This window comes from Hipposideros armiger, unplaced genomic scaffold, assembly GCF_001890085.2.
Source record: "Hipposideros armiger isolate ML-2016 unplaced genomic scaffold, ASM189008v1 scaffold_181, whole genome shotgun sequence".
NCBI lineage: Eukaryota > Metazoa > Chordata > Mammalia > Chiroptera > Hipposideridae > Hipposideros > Hipposideros armiger.
The window spans coordinates 2716906-2735730 of NW_017731531.1; the positions used below are offsets into that span (position 1 = coordinate 2716906).

General features: G+C 42.4%; 1 protein-coding gene across 1 annotated transcript in view; it reads right to left on the reverse strand.

The window, feature by feature from the left end:
- Positions 1 to 18825, reverse strand: part of INSC (INSC spindle orientation adaptor protein) — a 120026-nt gene that overhangs the window by 85905 nt on the left and 15296 nt on the right. The window contains exon 2 of the mRNA XM_019652533.1: positions 4340 to 4440. Coding sequence (XP_019508078.1) covers positions 4340 to 4395 — 56 coding nt within the window. The 5' untranslated portion in view covers positions 4396 to 4440. The remainder of the gene's footprint in view (positions 1 to 4339; positions 4441 to 18825) is intronic.

Genomic DNA, 18825 nt, shown 5'->3' on the forward strand with positions numbered 1-18825 from the left:
CACCTCCTCCCTCTGCCCAGTCTTGCTCCCTTCCTCTCCCTTCCACAGGTGTTGACCCCAAAGTCACTCCCTAATAACCAACTTGAACTCTAAACTCCATCCCAAAGGCTGCTTCCCAGAGAACCCAGTCTGTGACCCACCTCATTTGCAAAATAGAGATAATAAGTACACCTACGGGTCACCCTGAGGACTAAATGAGTTTCTGTGTGTAAAAGCACTCAGCTAGAGCAAGAGTGAGCCAACTTTGTTATGGGGGTCAGTAAAGGCCAGGCCTTTCATCAGCATCCCCACCCTCACTGGCAGGAGCCCAAAGAGAAAATGTCAAGGTGCCCCAGCATGATCCGTGGCTAAGAGGAGTAGTGGAAGGAAGGAAGGAAGGAAGGAAGGAAGGAAGGAAGGAAGGAAGGAAGGAAGGAAGGAAGGAAGGAAGGAAGGTTGCTCCCCCACCGCTACGCTCGTCCAGGAGTTTGCACCTAGAAAAGCCCTTTTGATGCTATTTACTCATAAGGGTCTCAGATACCAAAGGCCTAACCCATATGATTCACCCAAATTGCTGGATGATCCCACACAACTTGACGGTATTTATTTATTTTGTACATTGAGGTGAACAATGGCACTATAGCGTGAAATTGAGTTTCAGTGGAATACAACAGAAAGAAGCCAATTATCCAGCATTAATTATTTATCTGGGGACAATAACCATGGTGTTATTCTCCATGAGAGAGGCCTCTGCAGCTTGGAACAAGAGGGAAAAAGAGGTGGCTGCTATTGTCTGCTCATAATGCATCATCAGATTGCATAAATGGACCCCTCTGACATCCTGTAAATACACACGAGCCCTCTCTGTGAATGTGGCCCATGCCCAGGACCCCAGACACTTACAATTAATAGGGAGACACAGGGTTGGATCCCCCAATGTTCTGGGAAGGCCCGGCAATCCTAAGCTGTGAATCTATTAAAGGAAATACCACCTTCTCTCTGCAGCCCACCCTGCCCTATAAGAACTGGAAAGATGAAGACAATTCTAAACAAACATTTTCTCAGGTTGCTGTGTTTATGGCCAGCCAGAATGCCTCGAGTCGTATTAGTCCATGGCTTTCCTCTCAAGGTATTTGCTGTATAATATCAATTAGAAACACTATCTTACCTCCAAAAAAAAACACAGCAGTTCCCCTTTATCTGCAGGAATACATTCCAAGACTCCCTGTGGATGCCTGAAACCATGGATAGCACCAAACCCTACACATACTATGTTTTTTTCCTGTACATACATACTTATGATAAAGTTTAATTTCTAAATTAGGTACAGTAAGAGATTAATAATAAATTAGAGCAATCATAGCAATATACTGTAATAAGAGTCATGTAACTGTGGTCTCTCTCTCTCCAGAACTATCTTATTACAGTGTATTCATCCTTCTTTTTGGGAGGATGTGAGATGATAAAATGTCTATGCGAAGAGATAAAGTGAGGTGAACAGCGTGGGCATTGAGACATAGCATTAGGCTACTGTTGTTGACCTTCTAACAATATATAACAAGCACTTTACAGCTTCTCTTTGGCATATGGGAATTGCCAGCATCACCACTCTTGTGCTTTGGGGCCATTATTAAATAACACAAAAGTTACTTGAACACTGTGACAGTCAATCTGATAACGGAGGCGGCTACTAAGTGACTAATGGGCAGGTAGTGTCTACAGCGAGGATGTGCTGGACAAAAAGATGACTCATGTCCCAGGCGAGACAGAGCAAGACAGCATAAGATTTAATCGTGATCCTCAGAACAGTACACAATTTAAAACTTATGAATTGTTTATTTCTGGAATTTTCCATTTCATATTTTCAGACCTTGGATGACCACAGATAACTGAAATCTAATTTCTAAATCTTTTTTTTTGTAATTTAATTTCCTTTTATCCTCATAACTTCTGAGGAATTTGGGATTGGGGGAGGAGAGAGAGAGAGAGAGAGAGAGAGAGAGAGAGAGAGAGAGAGAGAGAGAGAGAGAGAGAGAGATGGGTGTTTCCCAGAGGCTGAAAGGGTGCCAGGATCTGATGTACCTTGGTCCCCTAGTTTCTACTCTGGGACCCAGTCTTCATCTGAAGAAGACATTAACATTGATGGAGCATTTCCTGTGTGCAGGTAAGTGTTGTATACACATCATCTTAAATTCTCACAACAACCCAGTGACGTAAGTATACATGTCCCCACTTGATAGCTGAAGAAACTAAAGCCGAAGGATACAGCTAATAAGGAAAAGAACCAAGAATCAAGTTGAGGCAGTCCCAACTTCTAAGCACTGTCCTAAACTGCCCTGTGACGATAGCTTCCCCACCCTCAGCACAGGATCTGATCTGGCCATCCCAGGATCCATGAGGTTCTGTGGAGATGTCCCCAAGCACAATTGCCAGAGCTGCTACTGCCCACCTGGCTACATAGGTACAGACTTACTGCCTGGTTCGGACAGGAGCTGGGAAAACTAAGATTCCATTTCATCAAAACCGGTTCCACATTCTCCTGGTTTAAAATATTAGGCTACTGGGAGTGTCTGTCTGTGATTTCTTATTTTCTCAGTGAGGCTGCTTGCTAAGAGGAGTCAGGGGAGGGATTCCTGACTGAATTCGCTAAGATCACCTATATGAAGAGCCACAGGGGGCCTCTGACATGCAGCAGGCACTCGATAAACAATAGCTCCCCATATGTAGCTCTCACTGCATGCATTTAATCCATACATCAATACTATGTAAGTACTCTTACAACCCCCATTTTATACATGAGGGAACCAAGGAGCTGATGGGGTTGAAGAACATGCACAAGGTCATACAGCCAGTAAGAGGCAGAGCCCAGCTTCAAAGCCAGGCAGTCACATGTTCAAAGCTGATGACACTCATCTCCTGAAAGGCCATCAGCCATTCCAAGCCAAGTTCCCGTCTCTGAGAGCTCACCTGGATCTTGACAGGTGTGATTCTCACAACATCTGAGCTCTACCTTAGACACACTTGTGGGAAGATATTTGAGCCCAGAGAGGATCCCTTATTGTCAGCTTCAGGCCACATAGGAAACTCTAATCTATATTTCTAACAGTGTTCTCAGCCCTGAGTAATAGGCATGACAGTTTTCACACCCTTAACCCTTTTTTATAATGATGACTTTGCGGGAAGCAAATTGATGCCCTCATAGAAGTTAACCTAGTTCTAGTAGACTTTAAGCAAATATTTAATAATTCTTTTCTGATTTTGAAAGCAACACACATTCAAAAAAAAAAAAAAGACAAACCAGTACTCAAAAACCAAACACAATACAGAAAGAAATGATATAAGTTGAAATGCCCTGTAATTCAGGTGGAAGGTTAAGGACAGAGTAAAAGTACGCTGTGAGTGATGCAAGCAGTACATAAAACAAAACAAGACTTGACAGTCTTGCAAGGGCTACTTGGATTCTGTTGCCCCATTAAAATGTCTCAGGAAAAAAAAAAAAAAAGCCCAGGCAGAACCCTGAGCACTCATGTTGCAAAGTTCCTCCATAGAACAAACCTGCATCAGTGTGGCCATCTCCCCAGCTTGCCCAGGATGGAGGAGTGGATGAGTTTCCAAGGACACCAAAATCTCAGTACCAAAATCAGGACAGTCCTAGCTACTTCAGGACATTTGGTCACTGGAGATTTGGTGCCCTGGTACTTTTACCTTTGGTCCTTAACCTGGCTTCCAGGACCAGCCAGGTCTCCATACCTTTTAGCCGTGTGAAGGCAACTCTGGGATGCCCCAAGTCTCTCCTTTTTCTCATCTCATCATCTGGGCTTCACCTTCTGCTCAGTGTATCCCTCCCTCACTCTTCCAGGACCCTACCACCCAACTCAGGGCAGCAAGTATTTCCCAAGGATCCTCTCTGTGCTCAGTTCTCTTCTTGATACTCTAGGGGGAAGAGAAGACACCTAAAGGTGGACTGAACCAAGAGACTCAGAAGGAAAACTCAATAACCCCGAGATCCCTCTGCCTCCAGTGACTCCGACTTCCTGGCCTAGGGGGAATCAGGAACCTCCTCTGGGGTCCCCTATCTTAGCAGCACACCCTATTCGATTATCGGCTTCATTGTCTGCCTGGATCTTAGGCTGCAGCTCCTTGGAAGGTAGGATGTGCCTGATTCCTCCATGTTCCAGGGCCCAGTTCCATCTGTATTTTCTGAGTGAACTGGGCATCCACAATACCTTGTCCTAAGCTTCCTCTCCAGGGCAGTACATGGAGAGAAGGGGCTACCTACAGTCTCAGGATCCTGGGGCTGAGTTTCCGCCAGAGTCCAGATGGGGCAGGTATGGCCCTGAGAGACAGCTGTGTGACTTACCGCTGACCCGGCAGGGGGATGGAGTCCAGGTGGCGGCCTCCAGGCAGTGCCATCATGTTGATCCCAATCTGTAGCAAAGCCTGCCCACAGCGGTCGGGGCCCTGGAAAGAGAGGGCAGGATGGGATGAATGAGGGCCCCGAGAGAGGAGGCGCAGTCACTTGTTCTCCTGGATCCTGGCCACCAGGCAGGTGCAGATGGAAGAGCCCCTCACCCTCCTCTGCTTTTTGAACCACTTTACATTCTGCTGTCCTCACACAAGTAATGCAGGACTCAGATTTGATCTCGGCTCTAAGTCCCTAGCCCACTGTAAACTATACAATCTCTTTTCTCCCGTTGTCAAATATCAGCCTGACTCTTTTTGCTTTGTAACAAATATTGGAACACCAGACCAGCAAAAATTACATGGGAAAAATTTATACTTAAAACAGTTATCTATGGTTTACCTGAAATTCACATTTTACTGAGCATCCTATGTTATTTGTTAAATCTGGCTACTCCACATGCTGGTTCGCTACCTGTACACCATTGCAGCACTGGGTTACTCACTCTGATTTAGCTTGGAAAATGTGACTCTGTAATGGGCATGGTGGTTGCTTCCCCAAAGCCATTCTAGTTCAAATGATGTAAATTCACCCAAACTGCCAGTAATTCGTTCAGGAATAGGCAAGTGACTCAATTTGGACCAATGAGCCATGACAGAATTGCTTCTAGAAGAAATTTTGTTTCTCCTAACTGTGAGCCACAAGGTGAGACAGTATGTCTCCCATCGGACCTGAACAAGGAAGAACAGCACTTCATTACCACTAGAGACGACCTTGCAATCAGGCAAGGAACTAGCTGGAGAAGAAAGCTGGCACACGGAGAAAAGAAATCTGGGTCCTTGATCCCTGAACCACTGAATCAACCACTCATGGAGTTGGGCCCACCTCTAGGCTTCCTGTTATGTAAGATAATGAAGTTCTTGTTGGTTACGTGAGGATTTGGGTTCTGTGCAGACAAAAGCAACCTAACGGATAAAGGCAAACCAGGTTCCAGGGGCTCCAATCCCAGCACTGAGGACCCCCCTGGTTTGCCTGTGCTTCACAGGTTGGATCAAGACAATAGCGTCCATCTTCCTCCATAAAACCAGCAGCTCACCTGTTTGTTTCCTCCTGCCTGCCTTGCCCCTTCCCCGTTCCTCTCTCTCTCTCTGCCACCTCCTCCTTCAAGTCAATAAAGAAGCCCTCCCTGTGGAAAATAGAGATTCTGTCACCATTGACTGAATAAAGTAATAAAAGGCATGGTTGATTGTCACCTGCCATGCTCTGAGCTTGAGGATAGCAGATTTCAAGACTTTCAGGAAAAAACACAAGGATTGAACTTGTGGAAAGAAACAGCGGAGGAGGGTGAGATAAGCCTAAAAAAATTAAACTCTTACTCTGTGATTACAAGTGACCCTTATGAGAAAAGGACGTAGGAGGACTTTAATTAATAGTGATGTGGCTGGACATAAAGTACCCCTTGTGATGCCTGGAATGAAAAAAATAAATGCGTCAATCTGAAAAGTATGGGGAGGCAGGAAGGAGCCCAGAATAAACTCCAGCTTCAGAGAATACCAGAGACTCACTGCCACTTTCGTTGTCTACGGGCCCCGCTAGACGGTGCGTCTCTTGAGGGCAAGAACCACTTGTGTTCCTGGCACTGAGTGAAGAGCTGGACACTTAGCAAGCACTCTGTGTGCCTGTTGAAAGGATGAGCGAAATGAATTTTTAATACCTTTATGCTGAGCCTTAACTCTTCATCTGTAACTGAGACTAATAACTACTTTACAGAACTCTGTAACAATGACATGAGATAAGGAATATGGAAGTGTCAGGCCAGGATGAGAGCTAAATAAATAGAAGCTGTTATTATTATTATTATTATGTCCTCAGAGTCTGCTGTAGGCACAGCCCCGTGATCAGATAAGGGAGATGCAGAAAATGAGATAAAGCGTCTGAAGCACCGATCACAATGACAGCGTGCGTCAGAAGTATCGGCATTGTTATTTCTATCATTATTACCGTTATTGAGAAAGTATATTTTGGGAACCCAGTGAGTGAGTCAGCAGCCTGAAAAGTATGGCACAAAAGAAAAAGCTAGAAGTAACAAAATGAGGTATCTGTTCCCTTTGTAATACATTTGACTAACTTCTCCGAGTGAGTGCTGTGATGTGATCAGACACCAGTAAACAACCAGATCTTATTTTACCTCCATCTTTATCATGAAGTAGAAAAGGGAGAAGAGAAAAACTGTTGAAGAGGGAATTAAAGTTTAAGGCAGGTGAGGAGTCAGACAAGAAGGAAGTCCAAGTTCCTTTAAAGTGTGAACCCATTAGACCCTGTGACAAAAAGAAGCATACCCCGGAATTTTAGAGGAACCCCTGGATCGGATTGAGTTGTATCTGAGGGATCCACAGAGAAAGGGAGAGCTGTCGTGAACAGAAGCCTGGATGCAAGCAGATCTGAATTCCTAAGAGGCGGATTCCAGAAACACAACTTGGTGACCACAGAATCTTAGTCCAGATTCCTAATCACTGATCTGTGAGCCCTTTGGATGGGAGCAGTGAGCACGAGATGCCAGCTAGGGCACAGTAGAAACTAGTCATGCCCAAACAACCGATTTCCTTTCCGTTAGTGACCACGGGGCTCTTAGCAGTGGGGAATGCAGTTAACCTAATGTATCTTGATTTTTTTAAAGCACCCTCATGAGATGTCCTTCTTCATCTATTTCATCCATAGGTTCCCAGAAGTTATGCCAATGGAGGCTGTCAGCTAACAAAACCTTGGTTCATGTGATCACATGTGTCCCCAGAGGCTGGGGAGGCCTTTTGAGGACATCTGGGCTGTAATACGAATTACTGTCCTAGTCACAGACTGTATTACTTATGACCGCCTCTTTTCCCCAATGGGACAAGACTCCTTGATGTCTGAAATCACATCTTGCTCAATGTGGGAGTGGGCATGGGACCTGCACAGCCGAAGCTGGGATTGTGAATCAGATTAGCTCTTGGATGAGCCACCGTTCATGTTCACTGGGAATGAGAAACAGGTAAGAGAGAATATCTACAAGATGAGATAGGGAATATCAAGAGTTCAACCCAGCTAATGTTATTCAAGTGCCTCTAATAATAAATAGCTAATATTTATTGAGTGTATACTGTGCCCAGCCCTGTTCTGAATGCTTCGTATAGCATTAACTCATTTAATACTATCATCATCCCCTTGTTACTGATGAGACCACTGAAATTCAACGGAAATATGTCCATAGCTCAAGATCACACCACTAGTAGGTGAAGGCGGACTAGTATCCAGGTTTGATGACTGGAAGAAAGTTGCTGGAGCAGATGAAGATGATGAGAGCAACAAACAAGTGACACATGTCCAGCGTTTGCTAACAGGCTGCCTGGCTCCATTCCATGGTGGCAACACATAGCCCCCACCCTTCACTGACAGCCAAGCCCTCTGCCCTCTTCCCAGCACCTCCCACTGCTCCCACCTCCCAGACTGTGAGTCCTCCAGCTTCACCTCGGGCCGGCCCTCGGCCAGAGGACAGAAGAATAATCCCCAGAAAAATGAAGCAAATCATAAAAACTGCACCCAAATGGTGGGAGAAAGAGGGGCACAGACAGTAAGGACGTCCCTTCTGTTCCGCATTTGCTGGTTCCTTTGGTGAAAGTCATCTGGGCAGAGTTATGTACTCTAAAGAGATCAGGGGAGGGGACACCACAGTTCCAGCTAAAGCCTAAAGTCTCACTAGCTTTATAGAGAGACCTGCTTCAAGCATGCAGCCCTAGGGAAGCCCCCATGGCCTGCTGCCCTTGCAGCCATCCCCTCCCGTTGCCCTAAGCTGGACTCATCCTATGAAGCAGAGATTATCCCTCCAAAGCTACACAGCATGTCAGGAAGCCAAGAATGGATTCAAGGTATCTCCTTGGCCTCATGCTCTCTGTCCTCACTGGTGTTTCACAATAAACTTAAATTTTGGAGTCTGACAGATCTGGATTCCAATCCTGACTCTGTGGCTCATTAGTACATGGCCTTGGGGAAATCATCAACCCCCCTGAAGGTGTTCTCCTCAATTATACCTGCCTCCTGGGAGCTTCATAATGCGATGACTCACAAAAGCCCCTAATAGATAATATATTATACATATCATTTGCTTGGCACATGGTAGTCCCAAAGAGGGCATGTCCTTTCTCAGGGAAAGAGGAGTTGAGACATATATCTCAGGGCAGAGATGCTGCCTTGCCCATGAAAGATGAGAAGGATACATGTAGGAGTGAGTGAGAAAGAGGAAACTCCATCACGTCTCCGCTACCCCAAGGGCCTTCCTAATTCATTGGAAATGCCACAATGGAACCTGCAGCTTTGATTCTGCAGGGCTCTTGGCTGTGCCTCCCCCACCAGGAGGGGCTAGTTTACAAGAAAAACTTGAAGCCGTAAGTGTCTCTGATTTAATTCAACGCCTGCTGGGACAACCGCTCATTTGGACAGCTCATTTCTCTCCTGCATCCCATTAGAGGCAGCCCTTGCTCACCTCCATTTGGCTAACAAGCCAGCCTGGGCTCTGGAGGAAATGGAGGCTATTTACAGTAAATTATTCAATTAGAACCAGGAGCAAAGGCGGTTTCTGCCCGTTGTCTAATGGGCCAATCCGAGTACAGCTGAAGGCAAGGCTAGGATTGTTTAATCTGCAGAATCCATTAGGGCTGTCAACAGGGGCAGGACAGTAAATATTGTGGAAAGCAGTTAAGCTCTAGGCAAAGCGTTAGATAGGAGGAGGCAGCATTGGGGGGGAGGGGGTTCTTCAACGTTGAGGGGAGGAGGGTTAGGAGAGGAATGAGACCTGGGGATTCAGTCAAATTCCTCATTATATGGTCCCCTACCCGCTCTTTAGCTCTCCTCCCATAGAATTGACCACAATTGTAATTAAACAATTAACTGGAAAATTAGTAGCCTAACATCTTTATCCCCTGAGGGTCCCAGGGGCAGGGACTAGAGGTCTGTCCTACTCACTGCTATATCCCCCATCCCCCCTTCCTGACAGTGCCTGGTGCAAAACGACCAGATCAGTCGACACTTGCCGACTGACTGGGGGGAGGGGGGGGAGGTTCTTGTTGAAGGACCCTCAGCTTCCTCACTGGTAATGGGAGACAAAGGTACCTATTTCAGCACCATGTTATGAGTGCTCACCATGTTATATGTGAGGGCCTTTTGCAACTATACATGCTGCCTGGAAGGGGCTCTGCACCGTAACATTCATTGAGACACAGCTGCCTGTCCCTCCTTGTTCTTGTAGTTCTCACTGCCTGGTCATACCCAGCTGGGCAGCCTCCCTCCCCACCCCCAGCTCTGTGCTCATGAGGTTTTCCAGAGAGACAGGCAGTCCCAGTGCTGCATGAAAGCTGCAGTAGCAGGTAACCAAGGGGATGCTAATAAGGCCCAGAGGGCTTCCAAGCAGTACTAGGTGAGAATGGAAAGTGGGGAGAAGGGGTCAGGGAAAGTTTCTCAAGACATGACCCCAAAGCTGACATTTGAAAGAATGTAGAAATAGAGGAAGGAGAAGGGGCTGAAAGGAAGAGAACGCAGGCAGAGCGAAGAGTATGTGAGAGGCACAGATTCATGAGCATGGAGTGTTTCTACGAGGCTGAAGCATACTGGGCTGGTGGTGGAGTTTAGAGGAAACTACCCCAGCGGCATGGAAATGCAGGAAGAGGAGTGGTCCCTTTCAGCTGGAGAGTAGGACAGACTTTTTAAAAGAGGCGACATCTGAACAGGATCTTAAATACAAGGTGGGATTCTGCCAGGTGATGATGGGACAAGGACATTAAGTGCCAGGAGTGCAGTGTTGAGCCGTGGCAAGGAGACCAGAAAATGTAGCAGGTATTAGGGACCCAGATATCTCCAGGGGTGCTGGAGGAAAGGTACCTCGATGACCCTGCAAATGAAAGGAATTGGCTCTTTGGACTCTATGCTGTGGGTAGTAGGGAGCCATTGAAAGTATTTGAGCAGGAGAGTGAAGTGATCAGAGTGGAACTTCAGCTCCCACGGTGACCAGTGGAGTGGATGGACTCCAGGAAGTGAGACGAGCAGTAGGGGTTCATTTAAGAGAAAGACGCAAATTCCCAGGGGGACCACAAAAGCCCGGAGCTGGAGAGGTGGGGCGCTAGAGGTGAAAAGAAGGGCTTCAATGAGCTTCGGGAAGTAATGACAATGAGCCTCGTGCCTCATGCCCACTCTGGGCCTGTGTTTGACCTAGAAGGCAATAATCATCGGAGATATTTCGACATTGCTAGCTGTGGTGGCCAGCATCGTGCCGCAATCAGATACTTTAAGAACGCTCTTTCCCAGGGGAGGCGCAAGAAACCAAGCAAGCTGTCACCCAGCCCTGCTGAATGGACTGAGCCTCATGAAATATAGAGAGCTCTGGCTCCCTGGAGGAAGCCCCAATGGCCCCTCACAGCTGCCAGGCGACGGATCCCAGCAAGTAGGCAGAGCAGACCTTAAGGCTCACAAAGCTGGCCCTTGTCCCCTCAGGCCCTGAAAACCCTGGTTGGACAGCCCCAAAGGACTCAGCAACCATCTAGACCGCAGGCCTGCTCAGGTTGAAGAAAGAGTTTAAAGGATTGATAAAGGATAAAATGGAAGTAATGACTCCTTCCATAGGGCACTGTGTATGGCTCAGTGAGATTACATATATGAAGTACCTGGTGCACAGGGGTGCTCAATATAAAGGCTGGCTCCATTTCTTTTCTGGGGAGGACAGTGCCCAGCAATAGGGAGGCAGCCAGATGGAGGCCATTCTGCCACCTCCTGACCATGCCCAGCTAGTCAACTGCTTTTTACTCTTTAACTTTTTAATTATCCCATTTTACTTTCCCACTTTTCCTGATGTGAATGTTAGCCAACTGCTAGAATGTTCCTCGGCTTTGATTTGCAAAAGTGAGAGCCCTCTCTCACTGGGCCCAAGTCCCAGGGTGCTAAAATTAACAATAAGTATACTTTAAGCTAATGACTTACTGGTTGTGGCTGCCATGAATAGACATAATTCTCAGATAAGGGCCATTAGAGAAAATTGAATAGCTCCAACGTGGTGAAAATTTGGATATATCCTGTTTCATAAATCACAGTCAGAAATCATACTGGGCAAGCTATTTCCCTCTCTGGGTCATGATGAGAACCCAGGTTGAGGGAGTCTACGTACCCTTGGGGAAGCGGACACAGGAGAGAGACCTGTACAGTGTTTTATAGTTTCACAAATATAATTTTCTCTTATTTCTAAAGCCATGAACCAATGATAGTGCTTCCTCAACAACCACAATAACCGAATCTTCTTCTCTGATTTCATTTCCTTCTCAAATCCTCCAATCTGGAGTTAGCTCAATAACAATAAGAAAGCAGCATGATGAGTTCATGGAAATCCAGAGTTCAGGATTGGGATTCCCATCCCAGTTCTCTCTCTTACTGAACCCCTCTGACCTTTAGCATCTGCGTCTGTAAAATGGGAAAAGGACCTATTCTCAGGGTTGTTGTTAGAATCAGTAAGATCATGTATCCTGCATGATATTATAAAAGCAAGTGAAATAACACTACAAGAAGCGGTTTGACCCAGGAGGCTAGATAATGGTGCTACACAGGAAGTCTTATGATATCAATCTTTGTGCCCAATGAAAGATCCATCTCCTACACAGGCTTCAGGCCAAAAGAGCTGCTTCCCACTAAAGGGGATTAAAAAGCAGAATACATTCAATACATTGGGAAGAAGAAAAGCCTTCCATGGAAGAGATTCGATAAAGACGTAGTACAGAAAGACCATGCTTTGAATAAGCACAAACAACAACACTAGGACATTTTCTGTGATTAGTAACATTGGTCCTGAAGAAATAATTAACATCCTACTCATACTCTGTACGACCTAAGTATTGGGTTGTCGGAAAAGTCATAATGCATTTTTGCAACGAAAAACATAGACAAAATATGTCATGACTTTTCCGACAACCTAATAGTATGGGGCATTCTAAGGGGACTCCAGTCCAAACCAGAACCTTGGCTCAGTCACAATGATGAAGAGTTCTCACCAGTTTATTAATGAAAAGGAACCAAAGACAGAGAACCAGAGCCCACTCTAAAATCACTGCATGTAAATAGAATAACCCAGAGTGTGAACACAACACAGTCAATCTCAACAAATCCTACCATCATTGTCATAACATCCTCAGATAAACAATCCTTTATGTTGGGGTATGGTGTCAGGTGCATGGACCATCTGGTCAACATTTAGCCATTTGAGTTAATTAATTGGGGCACAGAACGGGTCAAACATGAAAAACAGCCCTTTCACAGAATACTCTCTTATCAAGGCTCATTTATGACTCGTATGCCATCAAAGTAGCATCCAAACAGTGCATTTCATGGTGGCTAGTACTGACCAGGAATGCAATAAATTATGGTCATTCCCCAACAGAGTATTCCATGGTTCTCCAAAAACATCTTGCTCTTCCATAATTCTGTGCTTTGGTCCTGGCACCCCCGCACATCCAGACTGAAATCTCCTCAATTCTCTTTTTCTATCTCTAGGTAATACCAGGGTTTTAGGACTCAGCTCTAACCTTACCTCCTCTGGGAGGCCTTCTCCAGCCACCCTAACCTATAGTAATTCTCCTTCCAAAAAGTTACCTAGGAATGAATAAAACTGTGAGATCTTAAACAATTTTACATTGTATCGTGATAGAAGGTATGCTTTCTCCTGGTCCCTCTCTCTTTCCCTTTCTGCCTACTGAATGATGCCAGAGCAACTGGAAGGCCCCAGTGTGGCAAGGCCAGAAGAAGGAAGAAGATGAGCCCTGAATCACAGTTTGGAGACCCGCAAGAGTCTGTGGAGTAAGTAAGAAATGAACTTAATGTGCTAAGCCACTAATTGGGGGGTTGTTTGTTACTGCAACTAATCTTACACAGCCTGATTAATTGTAAAAGTTAAAGTAAATACTGTATTTCAGGCACCTATAGGTATGCTAGACACTGAAATCTCTTAATAAATGTAACTTCCTTTTCTCTTCTTCCTCAGTCTTGAAGCTGAAAGTAGAATATTGTGTTTGTCTACTGACAATTAGCCCTCTAGACACTGACTCTGGTTGACGCGCTGTACTTGTTCAGTTGGGGTCCAGAAGTTGATGAGGTGAGGGTGAGATGATATAAATACCTACAAACATTTAAAGTCCTTTCAGTTCTGAGATTAAGATTCTGTTTCTTCACCAGTGCTTTCTCAGCTCACATGCATCATTCATAATAACAGCTTAAATTTACTACAGTCAGGTGGTTCTGAGATGCATATTTTTTTTTCATATTTTAACATCTGAAATTGAGATGTATGTTTTAGTCAATGGCATCTTGGCATCGTTTCATAGTTTAATTGGAAGCATATTTTCTTTTTTATGAAGTAACAGAACATCTTACAACCTATGACATCTTAAATTCAATGAAATGTGGTATTGGGCACTATGTGCCAAGCACTCTTCTAAATTCTTCATATAAATAAATTAATCTATTTCTCAAAAATATCCAAAATAATGAATACTACTATTATCCCCATTTTAAAGATGTAGAAATAAAGACCTAGAGAGAGTAAATAATTTGCTAAAATACCCAACTAGTAAGTTGAGTGAGGATAAAGACTATGCCCTCTCCTTAAGGAACTCCATACCATGCCATTGTTTTGGGCACCTGTTTTTTACTTGACAATTGATCCTTCTTCTTACAGAGAAAGCTCACAGAGGAATTCTATGTTCAGCAATATGGTAGACCATGATTCTAACATATTCTTCCACAACAACAATTTTAAAGGATTGATAAAGATAGTCTTCATGTTTTTAGATGCACCGCTGAGCTGGTCCAAATGAAATGTGGAAAGGCCAAAAGAAAACCAAAAGTAGGAACCGGGGATATAATAAGCAAGAGTTGAAGAAAGTTTTGCCTGGAGAACATCTGCTGAATGTTATGTTGCCTAAGCTTCTGCCTCATGGGTGTATGGGGCAGTGAACACTAGGGACAAAGCTGAGCGACAAGGGAAAGAATCAAATCAGGGTCCAAAAGACCAGAAACTGCATGTAAGGATAAATTAGAAATAAATATTTTATACAGAAAGTACAAGAAAATTTGTCTGTCCCAACTTTGGTGCTGAGTAAAGGGAACAAAAACCTCTCTTAAGAATTAATGATCAGGGCCGGCCGAATGGCTCAGTTGGTTAAGAGCTCACTCAAGAGTTTGAGCTCTGAGCAACAGCGGTCCGCTGAGCTGCCAATAGGTAGCAGGATGGCTCAGCTAAAAAAAAAAAAAAAATTAATGATCACAATATGACCTTCATATAGGTTTGTGACTTGAACACACATTATCTGTGAGGAGGAATAAAAACTCAATTAAAGACTTGAGTTTCAAGAAAAAAAAGAGAATCTTGGAAACATTTTCAAGGAACAAAGCCTATGAAATATAGCCAAGCAGATTTGAGAACGAACCAAATTAAATTCTATAAATTAAAAATGTAATAATTAAAATGAAAAACTCGTTGGACAAATTAATCACAGCTAAAGACTGGATTGGTGTATTAAAAGATAGAACAAAAGTAATTATCCAAAATTCAGCCCAGAGAGAAAAAAGGAGAGAAAATATGAGAGAACTAACACTAAAGAATAGAGAATAAAGTTGTCTAACAAGTAGTTAATCAGATTTTCAAAGGGAGGTGAGAGATAAAATAGGTTGAAAAGTGATTCAAAGGAATAGTGGCTGAAAATATTCCTAGAATTTTTGAAAGACAAAACAACTTTCAAATCCAGAATCCCAATGAATCCTAAGCAGGAAAAATACAAAAGAAACACACCTTAGACAACCAACAGGACGAAAGAACACCAAAAGAGACATTAGATCAACAGGTGACCACTTAATACCAGTGATTCAAGTCAGCAGACAATGAGAAAATATTTAATGGCAGAGAACAATTGTCCTAAAATTCTATACCCAGGGAAACTCTCTTTGAAGAATAAGGAGCAAATAAATGTGTCTTCAAACACGTAAAAATCCCACACTGAAGGAAATTCTAAAGGATTTACTTCAGGCAGAAAGAATGTAACGCCAGATGGAAGGTTTGAGATATAACAAAGAATGATGAGCAAACTTACATGTAACTATATGAGTAAATTCAAACAAATTTTGACTATAAGAAACAATTATAATACTTCATTTGAGGGGTAAGGAAGAACTATCTAAAATATTGTAAGTAAACTCAGAAGGGAACGACTAAAGTAGGTAAAGTGCTTTAAGGTTCTTTTATTTTGAGAGGGGGAAATAGAGGTGCAAATTAATTTTAGCCCTATTAGGTTATTATTAATGCTGTACTATCTTGGGTAACCAACTAAAATAATATACATAGAGAAAGAAATAGACATTACCCTTCAAATATGTGGAGGGGGAAATAAATGAGTAATAAAAAAAGAAGAAAAAAGTGTGTAGGAGGGAGTATCAATGTATAACAGCAATCACAGTAAGGAGAGATGAACTAAACTAGACACTTGTAAGCAAATTATAATGCATTGCCTTATTGGAGGGGCAGTGGGCTGCAGGAGAGAGAGAGAGAGAGAGAGAGAGAGAGAGAGAGAGAGAGAGAGAGAGAGAGAGAGACTTAGCTACAAGAAATATTTCTAAAACAAAAAGACCGAAAACAACTTAAAGGTTACAAAAGATACACTATATAAATACCTAAAGCATTCTGATGCTAATGTATTCATATAATACAAAACAAACTTTAAGAAAATAAGCAGGGCCAGCCGAGTGGCTCAGCTGGTTAGGAGCTCGCTTGGAAGCGCCAGCTCTGAGCAGCAGGGCTGTGGTTCGGATCCTACATTGAGGGCCAGTGATGCTCACCCTCTACAGCTAAGATGGTGAACAACAGCTCCACCTGGAGCTGGGCTGCTGTGAGTCGCCGGCAACAGCGTAGGCTGCAGCGGGGCTGCAGTGGGCTGCTGTGAGCTATGTGAGTGGCTGGCAGCCAGCGTGAGTGCTGGCAGCCAGTGTGAGCGGCTGACCAATGACCAGTGACCGATTGCCTCACCCGGGAAGAGCACAATGATCATACCAATGTGGGCCAGTGAAGCCACATCCTCCACAACTAGACTGAAGACCAAAAAAAAAGAAAAGAAGCATTACAGAGATAAAGAGATTCACTACATAAAAATGAAAAGTTCAGCCCATCAAGAAGATATAATAATGAAAATGCACCTAATGACAATAATACAGTCTTAAACTATACCAAGTAAAAACTGATAAAAATTTCAAGGAGAAATGAACAAGTACAGAATCACAGATGGATATTCCAACACAATTCTGTCATTAATTTATAGGTCAAGCCGAAAAATTATCAGTAAGAATATAGGCGATTTTTATGGCATAGTTAAGTTAGATTTAATGTTTATGAATAGAACACTGCATCAACTTATCAAGAATACACATTCTTTTCAAGGATTCATGAATCATTTTTTTAATTACTTGTGTCTAGAGCTTAAAGCAAGCCTCAGCAAATTTCAAATGATTGGTTTCCTACAGATTGCAGTTTCTACCCCAATATAAATATCCCCATACAATTGAACATTTTAAACATAAAAATAATTGGTCAAAGAAGAAATTATAACAGAAATTAGAAAACAATCCTGAATAATTATGAAAATACACATGTAAAAATAATATAGTATACAGATAAATAGAATTAAAAGCAAAAATTACAGTCTTAAATTAGAGAATAAAAAATCTGAAAATTAGAAAAATGTCTAACTCCTAACAAGACAAGAAATTTTAAAAAGAAGAGGAGAATAATTCCAAAGAAAGTAGCAGAAGAAAAATATCAACATAGGAGCAAACATTAAGCAAAGCACAACAAAAACACAAAACAATATGTAAACACACATGAAATGATCAATAGAGTTAAAGTTAGTTTTTGAAAACACAAATAAAACAGACAATCTTCTGGAAAGATCAGAAAATAAAAGAAAGGAAACATAAATAATCAATATTAGCATTAAGAGGGAGTTTATTACTACAGATGCAACAGAGATGAAAGAATATTATGGAATATCATAAATCATAAATCATAATCATAAATAAACTAGATAAATTTCTAGAAAAATACAATTTCCAGAATTGACTCAAGAAGAAATAGATCTATAACCAGTGAGTAAATTAATCAATACTTTAAAATCTTCCCATGAGGAAAATGCCATGCACAGATTCACTGGTAAATTTCTATCATTCAAAGGAAAGATAAACTTACCCAAACTCTTCCAAAGAATAAGAAAAGAGAAAGCACACTTCAATTCTTATTTTTGAGACTGACATAATTTTGATACTGAAACTAAACAAGAACACAAGAAAGGAAATTTGTAGACCACTCTTATACTAAACAAAATATTAGTAAACAGAATCCAGCTATATATGAAAAGGATAATAAATACATCATGGCCAAGTTGGGTTCAGCCTCAAAGTACATGACTGTTTTAACATTAGATCATAGATTCATGAAACTCACTACATTAATAGGAAAAAGAAGAAAAAACTTATGATCATCTCAATAGACGAAGAAAAATAATTTTATAAAATTCAATAGCCATTCATAACAAAACCTTTTAGCAAACTATAAATACAAGAGACCTTCTTAAACTGATTAAAGAGCATTTACAAAAAAAAAAAACAAAAAACCCAGAAAGGACATACATAATGATGACATGTTGAAAGCATTTCCTGTGAGATCAGAAATAAAATTAAAATGCCTAGCTCCCACCAACTTCTATTCATTATTGTGTTATAGATCTTATCTAGTGTAGAAAGATAGAAAATGTATAAGAATGCAAAGAAACAAAACTGTCATTATTTGCAGTTGATGTGATATTCCACAGGGCTGCTACATCTGCCTGTTCACAGCAGCACACAGCTGAGGAAGTGAGTTGAGGCTGAAATTGGCCTCTGCTGTGCCCACCCAGCCACACGCCCTCCACAGGTCTGAGTCCAGCAGCCCACTTGGTAAGCCACGTCTCCATGGGTCTCTGTCTTCCCCGACATGGTTTCTTTCCCTAATGCTTATAAATATGTAGCATGAACTAGCAAGTCACCCTCATTGTCAATGTAAAACACCCAAAAGTATTTACAAACAAATTATTTTAATTCATAAAAGGGCTTAGAACATTAGCTAGAAATGAATACACAAAAGTCAAGTACTGTATAAATCCTAGACACCAGAACAAAAATATAAAGCGAAATTTAGAAAAAGAACATTCACAAAAGCAATGACAATATATTAGGTATATAAAAATGAATCTTAAAATTTGCACGTCCTTTATTGAGAACATTATAAAATATTATTAAAAGATATTTCAAAAGGCCCAAATAAATGAAGAGGTGTTTCATTTATTTCAAAAGGAAAATGTCAATTC